Source organism: Sus scrofa, chromosome 6 (genome assembly GCF_000003025.6).
Source record: "Sus scrofa isolate TJ Tabasco breed Duroc chromosome 6, Sscrofa11.1, whole genome shotgun sequence".
Taxonomy (NCBI): Eukaryota; Metazoa; Chordata; class Mammalia; order Artiodactyla; family Suidae; genus Sus; species Sus scrofa.
In genome coordinates, this window is record NC_010448.4 from 112,413,450 (window position 1) to 112,436,038 (window position 22,589).

Genomic DNA, 22,589 nt, shown 5'->3' on the forward strand with positions numbered 1-22,589 from the left:
TGAAGGTCCCTGGGTTCATGGCCTTACTTCTGAAGATTATAAAGAATAAAGAAACAACCCCAGAAGAAATTTTTATTTGGTTCCTAGAACTCTGTAGAGAAAAAAGTGGACCTGAAAATATGATTGTCAACCTTTACAATGTTAACTTCTCAGAGCAATCTGGTTTTCAAACGATGGCCACAGAAAATCTTATTTTAACTAATGTTTGGAATCTGTGCTACTTGGCAGTGATCATTAGAAGCAGGCACGAGATTAGGGCTTTTAGAACATTCACACTGCAAGTAACTGAACATACATTTTTTTTCAACGATGATTTAAGTTTTGGGAGAGTTAGCAAGAAGTGAGTCAGCAGCTAAAAACTCTGGTTCTGCCTTTTCTTACCAAATTCCACTGACGTGCAATGATTTATAACTGGTTCAGAAAAGGATACCACGGATCGACCTCAAGGCATTTTTGGGTTATGTTTAAATAAAATAAAATGCTGCATCAATATAACATGAAATTCTGGAATCCCAGGCAAAACTTTTGGAAAGCTCCATGGCTGGTAGAGCTACAGAATCCTGTGATTACATCTGCTTTGGAGAGTGATGAAAACATTCATTTACTGTTTTACAAGCATCTCAAAAGAGCCTACTGGGTGACTGATGCCATTTTCAGCTGGGAGAGTATGAAAGAAGAAACCAAACCTTTACCAGGTACCCATCACCTGTCAGGAGTTACATTACATGCTTCCTCACGTGGTATCTCAAACACTCCAAGCAAAAATCCTTCCAAAAGGGTGTTGTCCCATCCCACTGATTACTACAACTGGGAGCAGTTAATGATTGGTCCAAGATCATGGACTCAGTTAAACAGTGTGAAAGGAGAAAACAGAGACCACCAGAGCAAGAAAAAACAAGTGAAAAAGCTGTATCTTCTTGCCTGGGCCAGTGAGGAAATGGGCAGAATAGTATGCCGAGGAAGGGGGAAGAGAAGAGGCTTTCAGTGCTAGAAGGGGAATTCGAGGTGGTTATGCTAACAGGGCGCTGGGATCCAGGGCTCTGGTCTGTGTGCGGTTGGCTAAAGCCTCACTGACTCTTAGAAAGGCATCTTCACAGGGACAAGGAGAGCAGACTTGTGGAGAGCCAAGGGGGGAGGGGGTCTGGGGCAGGATGGAGAGTGGGAGTCTGGGGTTAGCAGAGGTAAGCTATTGCGCACAGAGGGGATAAACAAGGTCCTACTGTACAGTACAGAGAACTATATGCAATGTCCTATGATACACCATAGTGGAAAAGAATATATATAAGCAAATATATATATATAATATATTATATATGTGTATATTGCATATATATTATATATATATACATACACACACACATATATGTTAAAAAAAAGAAAGGAATCTTTACTTGGGTCCAATAACATTTTGGCACATGGGGGGTGGCGCTCGAAGTTCCTGGTCCTTTATCAGCCTCCTCTCTCAACACCTAAGGATGCAATGCAAGAGCCAGTTTTGTCATCTCCCAGTCGAGGGCTGGTAGACGTGGAAAACGTTCCTTTTATAGTAGCAAAAGTAAGTAACTTTCAAATTCCCATACAGATAAGGTAAACGTTTTTTAAACATTTCAAGACTGACTGAGAGCGTTCCCGTCGCGGCACAGTGGTTAACGAATCTGACTAGGAACCACGAGGTTTCAGGTTTGATCCCTGGCCTTGCTCAGTGGGATAAGGATCTGGCGTTGCCATGAGCTGTGGTGTAGGTCACAGATGCAACTCGGATCCCGCATTACTGTGGCTGTGGCATAGGCCGGGGGCTAAAGCTCTGATTAGACCCCCAGCCTGGGAACCTCCATATGCCACTGGTGCAGCCCTAGAAAAGACAAAAAAATAAAAAAAAAAAATTTTAAATGGAAAAAAAAGACTAAGAGAAATAAAAATACTAATTTGAAAGTAAATGGACACAATTCTGAAGGAAAAAATGAGGTACCCGGAAAAAGGGCTGAATGTGGCAGAGGCAAGAAACTCTTCAGACACAAAAAGGAAAAGGAAGTTGGAAAAGAGAACATTATTATCTCACCCTAGATCGCTGCGGGCATTAAAATAATTGAATAAAATAGTGATAAGGTGTCAACACAGTACCGCACAACTGCTGACAAGGAAGTCGAACACCCTTGCGAGCATCACATCACAACCTGGTCTTCTTTCCCAGTGGGATAACGATCTACACAGGGGGACTGATGTGGAAAACGAAGTGGATTCCATGGATTATTAAAGCCACATCAGAAGTTCTGCTAAGAGCTTCTCTGGTTTGAATCATAAACCTGATAGCGATAAAAGAACCTGGAGACAATATACAGATGAAGGTCCCTCTTCCTCTGGTTCATCTCACCGGAGAGCATGTTTTCCATTCCCCACAAAGGAAGGGAACTGAGTCTCTACTGAACACACTCATTGCTTCCATGGTTTACTGTTCATGCACAGTTTTGTGGAAAATTCCTTTAAAATTCTGTTTTCAGAATTCGAACACACCAAAGGCTCACTCTTCTGGGCAGAACTGTGGGTCTGCTTCAGAAACGGGCGCTACTGAAATTTTAATCACAACTTATTTCCCACTGTAAAATGATGGTATGTTCTTTTGGGAACAAAAACAGCAGATATAATTCATTTTGATTTGATTCAACACCTCCTTTCTGAAGAGTCTCTTGAGTCAATGACTTGGTTGCTGACCTCATAGAGCATTTAGTCTAGTGTCATTTAAAGATAAGGGAAACAACAATAGATAAAACTATCACAAAAAACATGGAAAGGGAAGGTGTAAAAAGGAGCTGTGAAAGAGGTGCTTCTGCAAGAAAGGAGGATGTGGCTACACAGAGCTTTATATCTAAAGTAGAATAGAGGGCTTCAGAAAGATGATACTTCTTCCGAAGTTTGAGATTTTTTTATCTTTTTTGGTTTTTTTTTTTTTTTTTTTTTGGTCTTTTTAGGGCCACACCCACAGCATATGGAAGTCCTCAGGCTAGGGGTTGAATCAGAACTTCGGCTGCCAGGCTACACCACAGACACAGCAATGTGGGATCCGAGCTGCATCTGCAACTTACACCACAGCTCACGGCAATGGTGGATCCCACAGAGCAGGTCCAGGGATGGAACCCATGTCCTCATGGATACTAGTCAGGTTCGTTACCACTGAACCACGATGGGAACTGCCAAGGTTTTTTATCTTAATATCAGTAATTTCCCATTCTTTCCATGTAATTCAGGTAAACCCTCTAAACATGGACAGAGCTTCCTGACCCTTTCATGCACTGTGTGTCTGGGGAGACAAAAGACATAGCTTTCCAATTGCAGCTGCAGCAACACATTCTCACCCCAAGCTCCAACTTCTCCTTACATAAAAATGTCACCACTCTGATAAGGTCAAAGTCATTCTATCTTAGCACGACCTATTATTCTATCTTGGCGGAAACCTAAAAATAAACTAATGGCAATATTTGGTTGGGAACATGGTGACAGGGCATCAAAATTCCTTCACTAGTTTATGTCACACCATTTTGGAATTCATCCCAAAGAGATACATTCTTTAAGATAAATGTACACATGGAGTTCCCATTGCGGCTCAGCGGTTAACGAACCCGACTAGTATCCATGAGGATGCAGGTTGGATCCCTGGCCTTGCTCAGTGGGTTAAGGATCCGGCATTGCTGTGACTGTCATGTAGGTTGCAGATGTGGCTGGGATCCTGTGTTGTTGTGACTGTGGCGTAGGCTGGCAGCTACAGCTCTGATTCGACCTCTACCCTGGGAACCTCCATATGCCATAGGTATGGCTCTTAAAAAAAAAAAAAAAAAAAAAAGATGTACACATGAAATCAATACAGAAAAGGGAGCATGGGGAGTTCCCATCATGGCTCAGTGGTTAATGAATCCGACTAGGAACCATGAAGTTGTAGGTTCGATTCCTGGCCTTGATCAGTGGGTTGAGGATCCGGCGTTGCTGTGAGCTGTGGTTTAGGTCACAGACGCAGCTCAGATCCCGCGTTTCTGTGGCTGTGGTGTAGACCAGAAGCTGCAGCTCCGATTAGACCTCTTGCCTGGGAACCTCCACATGCCGCGGGTGCGGCCCTAGAAAAGACAGAAAGACAAAAAAATAAAATAAAATAAAAATTGCATTCTGAAATTAGAGCACCTGGATTCAAATCCTGGCCCTACCCTAACTAGGTGACCTTGGGCGGATTACATAAATTTCCGGTGCTATCCTTCAGAGTATGCAACCTTTGGGCAAAAAAGTGAATGAAGACATAATAATGGAAAAAGTCTACAGCAGGGATCAACTTTTTCCTGTAAGGGCCAGAAAGTACATATTTTTAAGCCTTTGGAGTCATAGATTCTCTGTCAAAATACCTCAACTCTGCTGCTGCCATCAACTACCCATAAACTACAGGCATGGCACAAGGCCATGTCCCCATACAGCTTTATTTATAAAAGTAAGCACTTGGTAGATCTGGCCAGCTGGTAGAACTTTGGCATGTATCACTCAGTATCTTAGATTTTGTTTTTGGTGTTTTTTTTTTTTTTTTTTTTTTTGAGTACTGGTAATGCATACTTGGCATACCAATCTTTATCACCTTATTATAGGATATCAGTAAGTTTCTATTCTTCTAAAACTAAATGTAATAAATTTATAATCAGTCAGGGAGAATGACTATTACAGTGAATTACATAAAAGATTGGGTTCTTTTACTTGAAGTGATTGGGAGAGCAAATAAAAAGTCATGTGCAAATCAAGTACACATTAAAAATATGAATGCCCACGAGGGAACGGGCACTGACTAATTGAGAACATACGTTGTCTGTAGCCTACCAACTGAGTCACCTGGCCATAAGGGTTTTTGAGAACAGCGTGAAGAAGGGATGACAATGTGTTAACCCAGTTCCTGGGGAAACTTTCCTCTTGTGAAATCAGTGTCACTCATTCGATAACTAATAGATACCTGTGTGTGCTGGTGGGGAGACCTGGATAAATAATTTGGGAACATATTTAACAGAGTGAGCTTCAGCCAACAGTGAAAACGTTGAAAGTGGTCTTCATAGCTATGTCCAGAGTCAGCCATCTGTTAGTGTGCTTATAAGGCAGAATGATTTTTTAAAGCAATTATTTCCAAGAATCAAATATACCTGCTTCATTCTCCGCTTGGGTCAGAGGGTCTGGCTTGGATGCCCACACTGGGGGGGGGGGGTGGCTCCTGAGACTGGGGGGAAATCTATATAGACCATCTTGGCTCAAGCAGAGATCCCTGGACTCAGGGAAGTGGCTGGTTTGGTTTCCAGGGGCTTTCTTGTACCTGTGCCCCATCCTTCTGTCTAGGCATCCAGCCTGGATTTTAGATTTTAGTTCTATTGCCCAACTGTATTCTCAGATCTTTTAATAACTTGGCTGCGCAAATTGTTTCTCCGGATTCTACGTTTGTCAATGTCAAAATGCGCTCAATTCTGCAAGCCGTGCTTAATGAATTAATTGGGTCTTACCCTTTGCCTGTTCTAAAGCCAGATTACCATGGTCATCTAATAAATGGTGGACAAGTGCCCAGCCTTGCTGGTTCTACCCAGTAACACCTGCCTGCCACAAACCAACAAGAGTAAATAAAACATCTTTCACGTGACCTTCATCCCAGTGCGTAAGAGCCAGGACACTCAAGTCACATGCACCTGGGTTTGAAAACCTGGACTAATAGAAATATCTCCTGCATAGGGTAGTTGGGAAAATTATAAAAGACTCGTGAATCAGAGCCTAGTGCCTGATGCAGAACAAGTCTGTAATGAAATGCGAGCATTTATGAATGCGATCATCATTTTCTGAAGACATCAGAGATTTCAAAAATGAAAGTAACGTTATCAGGGTGTAATGGTTCAATTAACTGTGTGGAAAACAGACTTGCAAACTATGAGATTCAGGAAGAGGGCCCAATGCACAAACATTCTGAGTGCCTGCCAGGTGCCAAATGTCCTAGATACTGGAATAAAAAATGAATGTGACAAGTCCCTGCTCTCATGGGGTTTAAGGTCAGGACTAGAGCTGCACACAAAACCTCAAAATAGAGGTGGACACGGGATGCTGTGGGACACAGAGCAGAGGCAGCTGATACAGCCTGGAACCCCGAGAGAAAATGTCTGGAGGTGGAATTTTGGTGTCCGAGTAGGGTTCAGCAGGGCAAGACCACGGACTAAGCCAGATAAGTGAAAAACAGCGTGACACAGGTCAGAGACACATGAAGTTCAATCCCGCTGAAGTTTAAAATCAAAGATGGAGGATCAAGGAGACGAGAAACCAAGTCATCAACCTGCAGAGTCCTTCCTCCTCCAAGCCAAGCTCCAAGTCACAGCAACTGTGGGTTCTCTCCCTATCACAGGTACCTTAACTCTGCTGAAAATGCTTTTCTGTGTCATGGAGATTCAGGGTGTCCAACCTACTGAAATACTGAGACAGATTTCCAGAATTCACATGACATTAATTCCATTGGGGAAAAAAAAAAAAGTCAACTGATACTCATACAGCAATTACATCTGGATATTTTGGGTTTCAGAATACACTAAAAAGAGCTCTGGTCCTGACTCCTCTTATCCTGAAAGTTTACTTACACATGCACGTGCTGTGCCTTGATCAAGAAGACTTTAGGGTCCTGGGGGGAAGTAGCAGTGTTCCCCGGGGAGGGGAGAGCTGCCCTCCCTGGTTTTGGGGGAAGCCTGACTTACAGTGTCCCGTCTTCCTGGGCTGCTGTACCTCCTGTGTCCCTTCTGTGTGCAGGGACCCAATTCTTTCTGACACATCTGGATGGGTCAAAGCCAGGCATTTGACCTAGCAACCTACTCTGGGTTGTTACTGTGAGAAACACCATGTTCAGAACAGAAGAGATTCTCTAGACTCAGATAACCTAACCAGGGTGGGCAGAGACTTCCAGCTGGTCATCAATGCTATTTATTCTCATCTCAAGGCAGGAGTGGAAGTGATGTATATCACTTCCAGGCCTGTCCTATAAAAATCTCCTTCCTACCTTTCTGTCACCCAGTGATGCCTGTATGTATGGCTTCTTTGGAAGCCATACATGGAAAGATGGGGAAGCCACTGGCGCTCTTGGGTCCCTGAGTGACCATGTGGAGTGAAGTGAACCTCTTCTCACCAAATTCCCGTGACCTAAAACCCAGTTACAGCCAAGTAAGCAAGGAATACACTTCAATGAGGCTTAGGTCACTGAAATCTTAAGCATTTCTTAAAGCAGCTTCCCTATGTTAGCTAACACATCTGCCTATATATATTTGTGGCTAATCCATTTTCTTTCCTTTTTTTTTTTTTTTTTAAACCAGCACTATAGGAAACTATCCTGTGTTTTTAGAGCAATGTCGTACCTCGTCCTCAGAGAAATATGTTTTTGTTCACCCAAAGCCTAAAAGTTATTGTATAATTTCATCAGAGTCTACAAAAATAGAGATCCACAAAGGATAGGCTGATAACATAAATCAATAAAAGCTGGACTGGTACAAAAACAAACAAAAAAAAGGAAACCAACAATTACTGGAACATGCTTGCTGCTTAATGAAGAGGTCACTGATTAGTTTCCAACAACTGCTGCCATGTCAGGATGCACGCCAGCTCGCTATTTTTTGAGATGATTGGAAGGCCCAAAATTGATGTGAATTTTTTTAGTTTTTAAACTCTGCAAGCTATACGAAACATAGCCATGGGCTTTTAATGAACAGCCCCCTCTGCATATGAACTGTGACTTGCAAGTGGGTGAGAATCCAGCTTTCAGACATGTCCCCAAACCATTTGGGCTGCTAGCAGGTACTTTCTTGTAGAGTTCAGAACCGTCTCTGATGCAAAAGAAACTAGCCTAGAGCACGTCTCCAAGACTTAAGAAACCAAATCTGTAAATTCAGAGAGTCTCCACAGTCCTGGAATGTAAAACCTGCAGAGCCCAAGAGGTGCTGGGTCTCCTTGCAAGAGACAGAGGAAAAAATTTAGCCAATGGTGATGCTACACTCAACAACAATAAGTATGGGATTCAGGCTTGGTACCCCGTGGATAACAAGGACCAGCAGCTTTAATCATGAATGAGGTGGCTCAAGCCTACTCCACTAATGCTGCCGCTGCTCCCCTGAGCCATGAGCCATGGTCCTAAGGATTCCAGTGTCCACAGACTGTCTCTGGAGAAACCTCTCTACAAAAACAGTGACACCTTTTTTCCTAGACCCAGAGTCTCCCCCAAAAGCCCAAGGCCTTGGGAATGAAAAATTTTCCAATTTAATTTTTTTTCTTTCAGGGCTACACCCATGGCATATGGAAGTTTCCAGGCTAGGGGCTGAATCAGAGCTACAGCTGCCGGCCTATGCCACAGCTGCAGCAACTTGGGGTCTGAGCCACGTCTGCAACCTATACCACAGTTCACAGCAACTCGGGATTACTGACCCACTGAGCAAGGCCAGGGATCAAACCCGCATCCTCCTGGACACTAGTCAGATTCGTTTCTGCTGTGCCATGATGGGTACTCCCCAAGTTAAAACTTAAGCACAGAGAAACCTGCTATACATCTCAGAGGCTACTTCAAGAAGACAGCCTTCTTCTGAGAAATTCAGGTGATTTTCAAAAAGCACCATTTTATTTATTTGTAATTATTATTATTTTTTAATGTCTTATGGCTGAGCCCGTGACATATGGAAGTTTCCAAGCCAGGGACTGAAAGTGAGCTGTGGCAATGCTGGATCCTTTAACCCACTACTCCGGGCTGAGGATCGAACCTGTGCCTCCACAGTGACCCAAGCAGCTGCAGTCGCATTCTTAACCCAATTTATCATAGCAGGAGCTCCAAAAGACAGTTTTTAGGCACAGTTTTAATTGCCAGGCTGAGCTAGAGCTTTCCCAAGGATGGTGTGTGGTGTGGTCAACACACCATCTGCTTTGGGCTCAGGCTTACTGGGATTTAATCCCTGCTTTGACACCTTTCTAACAGTGGGTACCTACTTTGCTGGACTGGGAGAGGAGGTAAATGAAATAATGCATATAAAAACACTTAGTAGAGTGCCTAATGCATAGGGTACACCCTCTCCCCCCACCAAGAGCTTTTGCTGTTATTACGGAGAATAACCGTATAACGTTGAAAGAGATTCAGGCAGAGGTTGTTTAAAGTCAGCACTAGTGAGTATTGTAAACATAATACACATTCAATAAGTGTTTGTTTAATATAAGAGCAATTGTAATTAAGCCTAAGCTCTAAAGAGCAGGAAGTTAACCCTTTCCTGTCCTGGGGCTAAAAAGGGGGATGATTCCAGAGGTGAGCTATTAGTTGGTTAAATTGTTCAGTTACCCTGATTTTATTAGTGATGCTGATATGGAAGGAACTAGATACAAAGATCATTAAAAGGGATCCAGTGTCTGCAACTGGACCCACAGGCCAAAAGAACAGGGAAGGAGGACATTTGCTAATGAGGATAATTAAACATGACTGGATACCTACCCAAAGCCTCGCCGATCATGGCAGTGAAGCAGATAAAGGAGGGACCTCACCCTCTGAAAAGAGACTGGGCATTATCTGTTCAACTGCCAAAGGCACTGAGAGGCAATAATGGTCCTGTTCAGAACACATCTCATGTCACTTTCAAATATGGGCCCAATCTATTCTGACAATGGCAACCAGAGCAGAAAGTCCATATGCACTGATAAAATCTGCCATATGCAACATGAGCAAAAAAAAAGAGATAGAGGTGTTTTTCAGTTTGTTTTGTTCTTCTTTTCTTAGGCTATTTTTAGCCATTTTGTTAAAGAAACTAGCAAGGTGTGTTTTGGCAGAAAACTTAAAGAGAGATGCTAACCAACAGCAGGGGAGATAAAGGCTCCCTTGTAAAGGACTGTTTTGCTTTGTTTTCTTTCAAATCAGGTAGCTCCTTAAGGCTACTCCCTCTTGGCAGCAAGAAAAAGAATCCTGGCTAGACCAGCTTTAGGCTAAGCATCACAGGCTCCCACAGCGGCTGCAGATAACTACAGGCCTCCACCAACCACCTAACCTCTCGAGATCTACCCATCTTTCAAAGCTGATGATTCTGTAAGATGGCCTGGCTGAGACATCCAGCAGACCACTGCCTGACCATGACAAGCTGTGTCTGCTTCTTATGGCAGAGTCCGCAACCACATCTTGAGGCAACACCCAGGCTCCGTAAAGGACCAGCTACATGTCATAAAAATTGACTAAAATTTCTCTAGAATGTGACATGGCACCAACTCCATTTCTGAAGATCACTCTTATAAAGAGATAATGTCTTCAAAAAAAAACAACCCACAACCAAACAACAACAAAACCTAGTAAAAAAGTATGAGCCAAAACCTATTGCCAAAAAGGCTTAATGCATGCTTCAAAGAAAGAATTTCCAACAGGGAGCCACATGGGAATTACAGACAGCAGGATACAGTATATTTCACAAAACCAAACTTCTCAGGAGCTGACTATGATTTTAAGATTTAAAAGCGATGGGAGTTCCTGTCGTGGCGCAGTGGTTAACGAATCCGACTAGGAACCATGAGGTTGCGGGTTCGGTCCCTGCCCTTGCTCAGTGGGTTAACGATCCGGCGTTGCCGTGAGCTGTGGTGCAGGTTGCAGACGCGGCTCGGATCCCGAGTTGCTGTGGCTCTGGCATAGGCTGGCAGCTATAGCTCCGATTAGACCCCTAGCCTGGGAACCTCCATATGCCGCGGGAGCGGCCCAAGAAAAGGCAAAAAGACAAAAAAAAAAGATTTAAAAGCGATGACATCTTATTTAGAAAATGGTGAATCATTTGGAATAAATTCACGTAGAAAACAGGAAGACTAAATAAAGGGTTTGTTTTCCTTAAGGTAAAGAGTAAACGATAAAATCCACCCAAAACTAAAAAAAAAAATTTTGATGAACTCAGTTGGAGAAATTATCCTAACAGATACTAAGAAATATTAGAAAGCTATAGTAATGAAAGCAAATTTACGGTTTCCAAAGGGAAAGATGGGGAGGATAAATTACTACTATTCATAAAATAGGTAAAAAGGACCTATTGTATAGCATACAGTAATCTATTCAATACTGCATAATAACCTATAAGGGAAAAAATCTGAAAAGGAATGGATATATATATATTATATACATATAATATATATATGATTTGCTTTGTTGTGTACCTGAAGTTAACACAACTTTAAAAGTCAACTATATCCTAATTTTAAAAAAAGAAAGCTATAGTGATGAATACAGCATGGTATTGGCCCAAGAAGAGACAAATCAGATAACCATTACAACATAGTGTCCAGAAGCTGCCCCACAGATCCACGCATATATAACCATCTGCTTTATGACAAATGAACCACTGCAACGCAGTGGAGAAGGATTGCTTTTTTATTAAACAGTGCTGGATAGCCATATAGGAAGAAAACAAAAGAGCCCCTTGGTCCATATCTTATACCACATGAATACTTCATTACAAATGGATTGTAGAGTTAACAGGGTAGGGAAAACCACACAGCTTCAAGAAGACAAGGTTTGGTTTTTGTCTTTTTTAGGGAGGAAGATCCATTAACTCAGGGTGGACAAAGTTTCTTAAATAAGTATAAATGCACTAACCAAAACTGAAAAAAAATCCATAAATTCAGACCATTAAAATTAAAACTTTTGTTCATTATAAGCTACCATTAAGAGAATAAAACAAGCAAGATAAAGAATTAGAGAAGATATGTATGATACATTTATCTGACAAAGAACTGATATCCATAATACATAAGAACCTCCTACAAATCAATGAGAAAAAGACAGACGACCCAACAGAAAAGGAAACAAGCTGAAGAAAAATTTCACAAAGAAGTTATCAAAACAGCGAGTAAGTTGATAGAAACATCTCAGTTAAATCACAAGGCACCCACCATCAGAGTGGATACATTTAATTTTTTATGAGTCTTTTTTTTTTTTTTTGTCCTTTTAGGGCTGCACATGCAGCATATGGAAATTCCTAGGCCGGGGATCAAATCGGAGCTTCAGCTGCCAGTCTACACCACAACCACAGTGACGTGGGACCCAAGCTGTGCCTGCAACCTACACCACAGCTCACAGCAATGCCGGATCCTTAACCCACTGAGTGAGGTCAGGGATTGAACCCTCGTCCTCATGGATACCAGTCTGGTTCATTACTGCTGAGCCACAACGGGAACTCTAGAGTGGCTAAAATTTGGAAAGACTGGAAAAATCCCAATGCTAGTGAGGATACAGTGCAACTGGACTGTTCCCACAGTGCTGTGGCCAGGAAAGTGTGAAGGCGTAAATCACTGTGGAAAATGTTAAGATGTGGTTAATTCTTAACGAGAGAATACTATTGGGCAACAACAAAAAAGGACCATTTCTAAATACAGCATAGGTGAATCTTACCCATATAATGCTGAGTAAAGGAAGTCAGAAAGGAAAGTACCTACTGTATGACATCCATTTTTACAAGAAAATCCAAAACCAGGTAAGGCCAATCTATGGTGATAGAAATAAAAAATACTGGTTACTTTTGACAGAGGGCATAGTGCCTGGCAGGGGGTGCCCAATAAGCTTCTGGGGTGATGGAAATGTGCTTGGTTGACATGAGTGGTGGTTACACTCTCAAACCTGGAGGAAGACTTCTGTTTCTGGTGGAGAGAGAAAAGCATGGGCTTATCATTTACATGCTAATGCTAAGAGCAAGCCAGATACATTACTTAATCACAGATTTTTGAGACCCTAAGACCCCTGAGAACATGAAACCCAACTGAATGAAAATAAAAGACAAGGAGTTCCATTGTAGCTCCGTGGGTCAAGAACCCAACTGGTATCCATGAGGATGCGGATTTGATCCCTGACCTCCATTAGTGGGTAAAGGATCCGGCATTCCTGTGAGTTGTGATGTGTGACTTAGATCCTGTGTGGCTGGGGTGCAGGCCAGCAGCTGTGGCTCCAATTTGACCCCTAGCCTGGAACTTCCACATACCGCGAGTGTGGCCCTGAAAAAAATAAAATAAAGTAAAATGAGATAAAGACAAGCCCTTTCTAGAGAAAGACCCATAGCTGCTCTTCTCATCAGAGGCGTGAGGAGAAGAAAGTCATTAAGGGGTAAAAGGACAAATCACCGTGACTTGGAAGGAAACTTGAGTGGCCGTGCATGGAAGTGCTCGATGGATTCCTGTGCTGGGGGAGCCTGCGCCCAACATTTCCTGCCCATGATCCTTTACCTAGTGCATGGGGTGGGGGCCACCAAAGGTTAGGAGCAGGACCACAGATCTTCCATGCTCAGGAGGAAGTTGGGATCTGATAATTTCCAGTGAGCAGATGGGGTGTGGATCCAGAGACAGGACACTTACAGGGAGACTGTGCAGGCCCAGCAATGATTCTGACCTAAGTCAAGGCAGTGGCCTTGATGATGGCGAATGCAAATGGATTTCGAACCACTTTAGAGGCAGAGGAGACAGAACCCTTGGCATAGCCTTCCTATGCTGCATATTTTATTCTATTTTTATGAGGTAAAAATTAAAATGAATAAAAAACCCATTAGGTCGTCTTGCCACAATTTTCTATAATGAGAACTGCAAATGGGAATCATAACAGCATGAGATGGGCGGAGGATCTTGGTCTAGACTGCAATGCCAACAAGGAGCCAAGAGGCCACCAGAGACGCCACAGGAGACCAGTCCCAAACAAAGAAATGAGCCACTGAGGTCAACAGAAAGATCCCAGGAAATCTCTGCACTGTTAAGAAAGTGGGTTGGAAGCAACACAGCACCATGTGTGCCCAAGAATTTATCTGTGAGCAAAGAAAACTGTGGGGGTCGTGAAAAGAAGTTGAAGATTCATGATAATAATTTTAATAAATCTTACAATAGATAAGTTTTACCATTCGATCTCAAGCATCGATCGCAGTGGATCAAGTCCATAATGGGAGCAAGTCTCTCCTAAAATCTTGCAGTGATTTTACAACAATGAAATTGCATTAAGCAATTTCTTAAAGTGGTGGGAGAGAGGAGGAAAAAGAAACAGATGAGGTGACGTCAAGTACCCGGGTCCAATCCCTCGGATGCTGAGAAAGGCCTTGTCTCTTGATTCTATGCGGCATTCAGTCATGGCTGGTGTCCTTCTAGTGACTACTATTTTTACCAAAGCTTGACTGAGTTAGGTTTAGGTTTATGCCTAGGAAATTATGCACAATGACATGAAAAATAAAATACTGAGAGAAGATTTATGAGATAATGGGATCAGCATAACGTCTGCTGATCTTGAACACAGCCTAGGAAAGTGAAAGGGTAGATTAATGAGGGATTAAGCCAAACATGAATTTTAATATCCAAAGACATTTATAAGCAAGAAACCCTGGGGTATATTTATAGAGCCACTTTAATTAGTCAGTATTCAAAACAGCTTGACACACGAGTCGCGTTTTCCCCGGATTTTAAGTATGCATCTCTTCTAAACGAGCGAGGTGAGGTGTTGCAAACGATGCGTGGAATCGGGGATTGGAAGATGGGGGCTTGAGCTCTGACTCTGAGAGCAAATCATAACACCTGCTCAAATGTAAAATGGAAAGTTCTAACGGGCCACCACTAAGATTAAACACAACAGTGGATGCATATGTGCTTTGCAAAAGAAAAAATGCTATGTCATTGCCTCAGAGGAGTAAAGAAGAGAAAGAGAACATATGTTCATGAAATTTGCTCTTTTCCAAGTTAACTGCCCTATCACTCATGTCTACATATATACACATTCTGTAGACAAGAGTGCTTTGAGTTTCCTGCTGATGATCCAAGCACCAAAGATTTTGTTCTGACTACTACCCCAGCACTCGCATTACAATGTGGAAATGCTGGAGCTAGCACATGTATCTAGGAAATACCGAGCACAGTGATTTCTCATGGATTATGTTACGAACTTCCAGGTAATTTCAAAAGGAACTCTATCAGAGTGGTTAGTTTAGGCTGTAACATCAGACAGACCTGGATTAAAACCCTGCTTCTACCAATTTAAGAATCCAACCAACCTTAGGCTCTGTTTTCTAGCACAAAAGTGAAGATATTCACAGTACAATGTCACAGGTTTCAAGATCTCAGAGTTAGCAGCACGTAATGTATTTAGCAGAATGTCGGGGACAGAGTACAGGCCTTGAAAATAGTAGCTTTTACTATGTCTAAAATGTTGCTTACAGAGTTCCTGTTGTGGCTCAGTGGTAATGAACCCAACCAATATCCATGAGAATGTGGGTTTGATCCGTGACCTCGCTCAGTGGGTTAAGAATCCGGTGTTGCTGTGAGCTGTGGTATAGGTCGAAGATGCGGCTTAGATCCTGCATCACTGTGGCTGTGGTGTAGGCCGGCAGCTGCAGCTCCGATTCGACCCCTAGCCTGGGAACTTCCATATGCCGCACGTAAGACCCTAAAAAGTAAAAAAAATAAGTTACTTCCCAGCAGATAAAATTCTTCATTTTCCATCTATTGCTCATTCCTATCCTTGAAGAGGGATGCAGATCATCAACATACACAGTGATACAGAAGTTCATGTTATTTTATAACACAGGGGCTTATTTTATTAGATGGTAACCTCAACATTTATTGGGCAACTGCTAGAAGCTAGGCATCATAATAGACATTACTGATTCAGAGATGAACTAGACATTGTCTCTAACCTCAAGTATTTCTCAAGAATATAAGACTCTTGAGGGCAACTCTTTGTTGCCCTAGATTATTAAGCAGTGCCTAGATTATTGAGCATGCTTGGTTAATGTTTATGAAACAAATAGTCTGGTGCTTTTCCTGCCATACACATAAATATCTAAATTCAACACAGAAATTATTTTCACTTTTATTTTGGCTATCTAATGAAGAAAAACTGTAAAACAAAACATTTTTTTTTTCTTTTTAGGCTGCACCTGTGGCCTTTGGAAGTCTCCCAGGCAAGGGGTCAAATCGGAGCTGTAGCTGCTGGCCTACGCCATGGCCACAGCAACACTGGATCCAAGCCACATCTGTGACCCATACTGGAGCTCACGGCAACACAGAATCCTTAACCCATTAAGCAAGGCCAGGGATTGAACCTGCATCCTCACAAACACTATGTCAGGTTCTTCACTCGCTGAGCCACAATGAGAACTTCGAAGAAAAAATTTTTATCAGTACAAATAAAATTGGCATTAGATGTAAATCCTAGGCTCCTTGAAACAATGTTAATGATTTTCTCACAAAATAAATACAATGACATTCGGCTCTTCCAGAAAAAAAAATAATAATAATTCAAGAAATAGGCAGCACAGGTTGGAAGAAATTCACCAAGTGTTTGACAATGTGATGAAGGAAAAGAAACTTGACACCATTCTTTTACTTGATGTATTAACATTTTCCCCACCATTTTAAATGTACGTTCATAAAATTTCACGTAAAGATCTAAACTACTGCTCACCTGGTCTTCTTCTCCTCCACCTTCTTCATCATATTTTAAAATATTATCTCTTACATCATCTTCTGGATCAATTAAAAGTTGCTTGGCCTGGCGTTCTTTATCTCGGCGCTTCATCCATACCACAAACATGAGAACAAGGACTAAGGCAGGAAAAGAGTAAAAAGGAATCCACAGTCATTTAAAACACTCGACCTATCTAATCACAGTCTTCCACTCTAATACTTTATACGTATATGGGTGGAAAACTTGTACCGCATTGTCCACTCTCTTATTTTTGGCCTCACATGACGAGAAACAAGACAAAGCAGAGGCCCAGAGCACTAGGGTTCGTGTCAAGAAATTGATACCCTGTGAACTCACTGAGTGGACATCTGTCCTCAGTTTTACCATCTACAAATGGGGACAATAACTATTTCTATCCTTTACTTTGTCTTGCTGGAGGATAGGCTCCGCTTAATATAATGGCTGGTAGATTCTAAAACAACAAACAGTAAGTAAAATCAGTACTTGTCATTGAATTGCTGTTTCATCCTGCTTGGGAGTCATCAATATATTCCCCAAATTAGAGAGAAGGGGTGCTTGTCAAGGAGGGGAAGTGCTTGCCAAGATGACTTTGACAGTGAACTACACCTGCAGCAGCAACCGGATCTTGAGCGTTTTTGACTCCCAAAGGCCTAGATCTTTCCACTGTGTCATTGTGCATTCCTTTTCATATTCAACTGCATGTTTCAGGTAAGGAGGCTATGGCATTAGTTCGAGCCCTGAAATAACATTAAGCTTTCATGCTTTACATTTTTGTCCTTCGACCATAAATTTTCCAGCAGGTGGATGTGAACATCAGGCCTGATTCATTTTCCTTCAGAACTGCTGGAGTCACTTCTTCACACCACAATCCATCAGATCTAAGTCTTTCTTGGTAAGGCTGGCACATATGCCACGTTTTAGTTGAAAGTGAAACATATCCCTAAGTGCACATCTAGGAATGCATTCTCTCTAAAATCTGGGGCTATCAGTTTACATCCTGAAGCAAAAGATTTAATGACTCCTATTTGAGCACATTTTTATTATTGGCCATAAAAGTAAATATCCTCCTTTTAAAGCCAGATACATGATCTCATTTACCATTGTTCTAGGGCTAAATCTAGCAAGTGGATTATTAGTATAGCATGCAGGTTTCAAATTATAGTCAAAGTAGTCTCCACACAGGAAGTAAAAAATGCTCAGGCTTCTATAGTAATTGCTTAGAAAAAAAAAAAAAAAAAAGGACAGGATTCTAAATTACCAGAACACTCGTAAATGGAGAAAACATAAAAGAAATGGCCAACATTTTTAAGAAAGTGATTGGTGCATAGCATGATCACACAATAAACTAAGTCCTGCTGCTATTCAACAATAAAACACAGGGTCCAGGCAATTTATTCTTTTAACCTGCGTGCTTAGAAGTGGTTCCTAGAGTACTTTCCAGTGGTTAATTTCTTGCATTCCATTGAACCAAAGACTGCAAAGTATCTAAAAAAGGAGCAATTCCTTAATCTGAACTTGTTCTAAAGACAGACAATTTACTGAGCTGTGTAATCATTCCTATTATCAAATGTGCTGTATGCAGTACCATCTCTTGCTATTTTATGCAGCCCTTTGGAAACAAATACCTTGATCCTTGCATGACTGGAGCAGGTTGCTGACTGTGCTTTATATGAAGGAAACTGAAGGAAAGCTATATACTTATTTTCCTAAATTATCAACTGTGTACCATAAATTCAGACTCAAATCATACGATAAGTGCCCAAACCTAGGACTGTCTAACATTTTTCTATGATAAGAGTCTGCTACAGTTCCTCAAGGGACTAGAATCAGGAAACAGCAGTAGGGCAGGGTAGGCTGGCTGGGTTTGCTGCAAACGTGGAAGGGCTTGAAAGGATGCTCAGGGTTTTTCTCCTTCTCCAGTAGACTTGGTTGCAAGAAAATGCCCAGAGGCTGAAGAGCATTGTTGGATTACATGGAAGGGCAACAATAAAAAGTTACTGGGCTAGGAGTTCCTGTTGTGGCTCAGCAGAAACGAATCTGACTAGCATCCATGAGTATGCAGGTTTGATCCCTGGCCTCGCTCAGTGGGTTAAGAATCAGGCATTACCGTGAGCTGTGGTGTAGGTCACAGACATGGCTCAGATCCTGCGTTGCTATGACTGTGACTGTGGCCAGTAGCTACAGCTCCAATTTGACTCCTGGCCTGGGAACCTCCATATGCCGTGGGTACGGCCCTAAAAAGCAGGGAAAAAAAAAAAAAAAGAGTTACCTGGCTTAACATCCCAGAAGCAAAGAGAATTAAACCCAAGAGACGATCAGTACTTACTGAGCAGAATGATGATGCAGAGCAGGATGGCAATGATGGCACCTGTGCCCAGCCCCGCCCCTACAATTCTATCCACATCTGTGCAGTCCCCGTTGGAGTCACACTGGCAAACCTTCACTCGAAGGATGGAAATATTTGATTTGGGAGGATTACCCGAATCCGTGATTATGATTGGAACTTCATAGATCCCGGCTTCAAGAAATTTTATCTTTAAATTAAGCTGAGCAAAATCACCTACACAAAAAAGGAAAAAATACAGTCTGATAGTTTATACACAGCCCATACATAATACAACTCCAACCCACAGACCATTTTCTAGGATGTATGCCTACCTAAGAGTATATATAAAGTAGATTTCAACTATCCTGCATTGTGGACTGTTTTTTTGGATTAAGGGGCTTTTGATATCTTATTTAAACTTTAAGTAGCTTTAAAAATATATTTAATGAGAGGACTATAAAGCCCTTAAAATTAATGTTTCACATCAGGCTTCAATGCCTCTCAACTGCACATACATTCAAATAATTAACCTGTTCTTACCATTAAGTCGAGTGATGGTCCAATTTCTCTTAATAGTCACTGGAGACAAAGGAAGATCAAAAGCAAATGGCCCAGCATTTGGATCAATGTCATAGTCAAGTGCTGTAATGTTAATTGAATTGGGGTCCGGAGTTTCACAAGTCTCCGCCTCCTGAGGTAACACTTGCGGGGCATTGTCGTTAATATCAAGTAAATAGATCTGCAGGGTTCCTGTTCCACTCATAGGAGGAATTCCTTGAAAAGGAGAAAAATCACAGACCGTTGCTAAACAGTACCCTCCCATGAGTTTCAATTATGGTGAAATCTCAAAGCTTCTAGACTTCTGGCCCCATCACTGCATAACTTTGGAAAAATCTAGTTGCCAGAGCCTCTATGCAGACTGTTTTTGGTACAAGGCCACTTCTTGCTTCTTTTCTACAACGTCTCTGCGTCACCCATGCTGAGTCCGGGGCACTGCTGTGGGCAATAACAATGCGCACACATGCAACCTGTCCCCCCCTTCCCCCCCAGTGGCCACCAAGTGTGACCAGTGCCTTCCCTGCCCTTTCAGTCCTTACATGCCCCTCCCATGCACACCAGCATCCCCTAGGCACTGGGGGTTGTAAGAGATGCAGAACACAAGGCTTACAATCTTATGGTCCCTACTCTGATAGAGAACCAAGACGTGCTCATGAAAGAACCTGGGAATACTTTTCCAGCTCAGACACAACTCTGAAATATTGAAACAGGCTACAGACAAGTTCTGCAGACCCACAGACCTCATCTTGGGAAGAAAGGCCATAGAGAATAGATATGGTATTTACTGATCAATCAATTGCATCCTTGAGAAAGTATCATGCTGCTCTATACTTTATTTCATTGTCATCCTAGGAAGCAGGTTTAAATAGACAGGAACCCAAGTGTCTGTAAATGGTCACTGTCATATCCTCTTAGAAGTGGTGGCATTGCTAGTGAAGACTGGTTCTGCCTGACTCCAAACCCCTTATCATTCCACTATAAAATGCTGTCTCTACTCTTCTCACTTTTTGTGATAATTTAGACTGGTAATTTGGACTCTACTATATTATAAAAAAAATTTTTTGGGGAGGCTTTTTAGGGCTGCGCTTGTGGCATATGGAAGTTTCCAGGCTAGGGGCTGAATAGTAGCTACAGCTGCTGGCCTATACCACAGCTACAGCAACTCGGGATCTGAGCCATGTTTGCAACCTACACCACAGCTCATGGCAACACTGGATCTTTAACCCACTTAGCGAGGCCAGGGATCGAATTCACATCTTCATGAATGCTAGTCGGGTGCCATGATGGGAATTCCCCTAACTATTTTTAACGAATATATAATAAATATATAAAATGCAATGGAAATTATATATAAGCATACATAGTTATCATTATGTTTAATTATAAAATGTATATATACTATATTCATCTATATAATAGAAATATAGGCATTTTCTAAATAAGGCAGCATATTGAGTCCCAGAGGTTTAAGTGACCTGCCCAAGGTCATGAAACTAGGAAGGTACACACCTACACTCCTGAGGAGGGGATAAGGAGAAATCCCCATGGACCTTTTTGAGGAATATGGTTGACTCTGAGAGCAGGGAGAATTAAGATGAAGAAGCAGGGAGGCTGTTTGAAATATTCTAATACCACAAGGACCACTACAATTCTCTATACTTTGAATTACTTTCACATTTGTTACTGTATTTAATATTACTTGCCTTTCTCTTAACAACTTCATAGACTAGCAAGCAGCAAAAACAATGATTAATAATGAAGCGCAGGCACAGAGATGATAATAATTTGCCCAATCATTAAGAAGCAGAACCGGGGCTCCAAATCTAGCCAGGTGATTTAAAGGCAAATGCATTTGCAGAGCATCACAGCTACACAGATTTAACTGCTCACGTCTCTCTTCTATCAAACACCCTTTCAATTAGAAAACACTCCACCTTGGTGAATGAAAAATCTGGTTGTAACTCACGAGCAACATATATACATATAATTTTATAGCTCTTTAAATCTCAACATAATGGTGCAAGATATACTGCTTGAAGTTTCACTGTGGAGAATGCTCCCACTTACATACATCGAGAAAGCATAAAACAGACGCTAATGCCGTGCTTTGATGTGTAATGGCAGAAGCGGTTCCCACTAAGTTTCAACTCTAAATATTTGAACAGCAGGTCTCATGTTAGAAAGGATAAGAACTATTGCTTTGGCCCTGTCACCTCGTAAATTTAAGACAGATAATGATCTCATCGAATTTTATTATACAAGATTCAGAAAGGCTCTTTGAAACTCTTCTTATCAGCAGTGTTGATAGGCAACGTTTTTCAAACCGCACATCTCGGCCACCCAATAGAAAAGACTACTGCTTTTATCAGATGCTAACATTCATTGTCCAACACTGAAAGGACTTTAAAATATGCTTGCGATTCAGTTCAAAAAACTATTAACATGGAAGAGAAGTGTGTATTCGAGTGTTTTGTTTGTGCCAAGCACTGTTGTAAAAGCTTTAGATGTACAAGCCCTTTATTACATACTGTTACCATTATCCTTATTTAACAGAAAAAGAAATGGACGGATTGAAAACCTTGTTGCCAAACTGCAGTTTAAAAATGTCAGAACTGGAGTCTGGAACCAGGGGCTCAGGAGGAACTTCAAAGTTTCCCTTTAAAACTACATCACACTGAGAGCTAAAACAAGTCCACCATCAGCAGCTTTACATAAGCCATTTGTATCTTACACACCTAAAAAGAAAGTGCTGGGGGAGTTCACGTCATGGCTCAGTGGTTAACGAATCCGACTAGGAACCATGAGGTTTCGGGTTCGATCCCTGGCCTTGCTCAGTGGGTTAAGGATCTGGCGTTGCCGTGAGCTGTGGTGTAGGTTGCAGACACGGCTCGGATCCCTCATTGCTATGGCTGTGGCGAAGGCCGGCAGCTACAGCTCCGATTGGACCCCTAGCCTGGGAATCTCCATGTGCCGCGGGAATGGCCCAAAAAATGGCAAAAAGACAAAATAAATAAATAAAAAGAAAAAAGAAAAAGAAAGTGCTATCTATTAATCTCAACCATTTAGAATCCAGCAGAGACTTCGAAAGCCAAAAAAAAAAAAAAAAAAGATGCTAAGCCATGTTTGTGTTTTTCAAAACCAACACACTAAAGCTCATGTACCCAATTACTTCAATTTATACATAAAATTAAGAGCTTCCTAGCCCAGGGCAGACTAGAGGCAGAGAACCAGAGAAAAAACACC

The 22,589-nt window shown here is 41.8% G+C and overlaps 1 protein-coding gene across 1 annotated transcript in view; it reads right to left on the minus strand.

The window, feature by feature from the left end:
• The window catches only part of CDH2 (cadherin 2), a 232,361-nt gene that overhangs the window by 16,737 nt on the left and 193,035 nt on the right, over nucleotides 1-22,589 (minus strand). Inside the window, exons 12-14 of the mRNA XM_021096205.1 lie at nucleotides 19,329-19,562; nucleotides 18,789-19,022; nucleotides 16,439-16,578 (exon numbers count right to left, since the gene is read on the minus strand). Coding sequence (XP_020951864.1) covers nucleotides 16,439-16,578; nucleotides 18,789-19,022; nucleotides 19,329-19,562 — 608 coding nt within the window. The remainder of the gene's footprint in view (nucleotides 1-16,438; nucleotides 16,579-18,788; nucleotides 19,023-19,328; nucleotides 19,563-22,589) is intronic.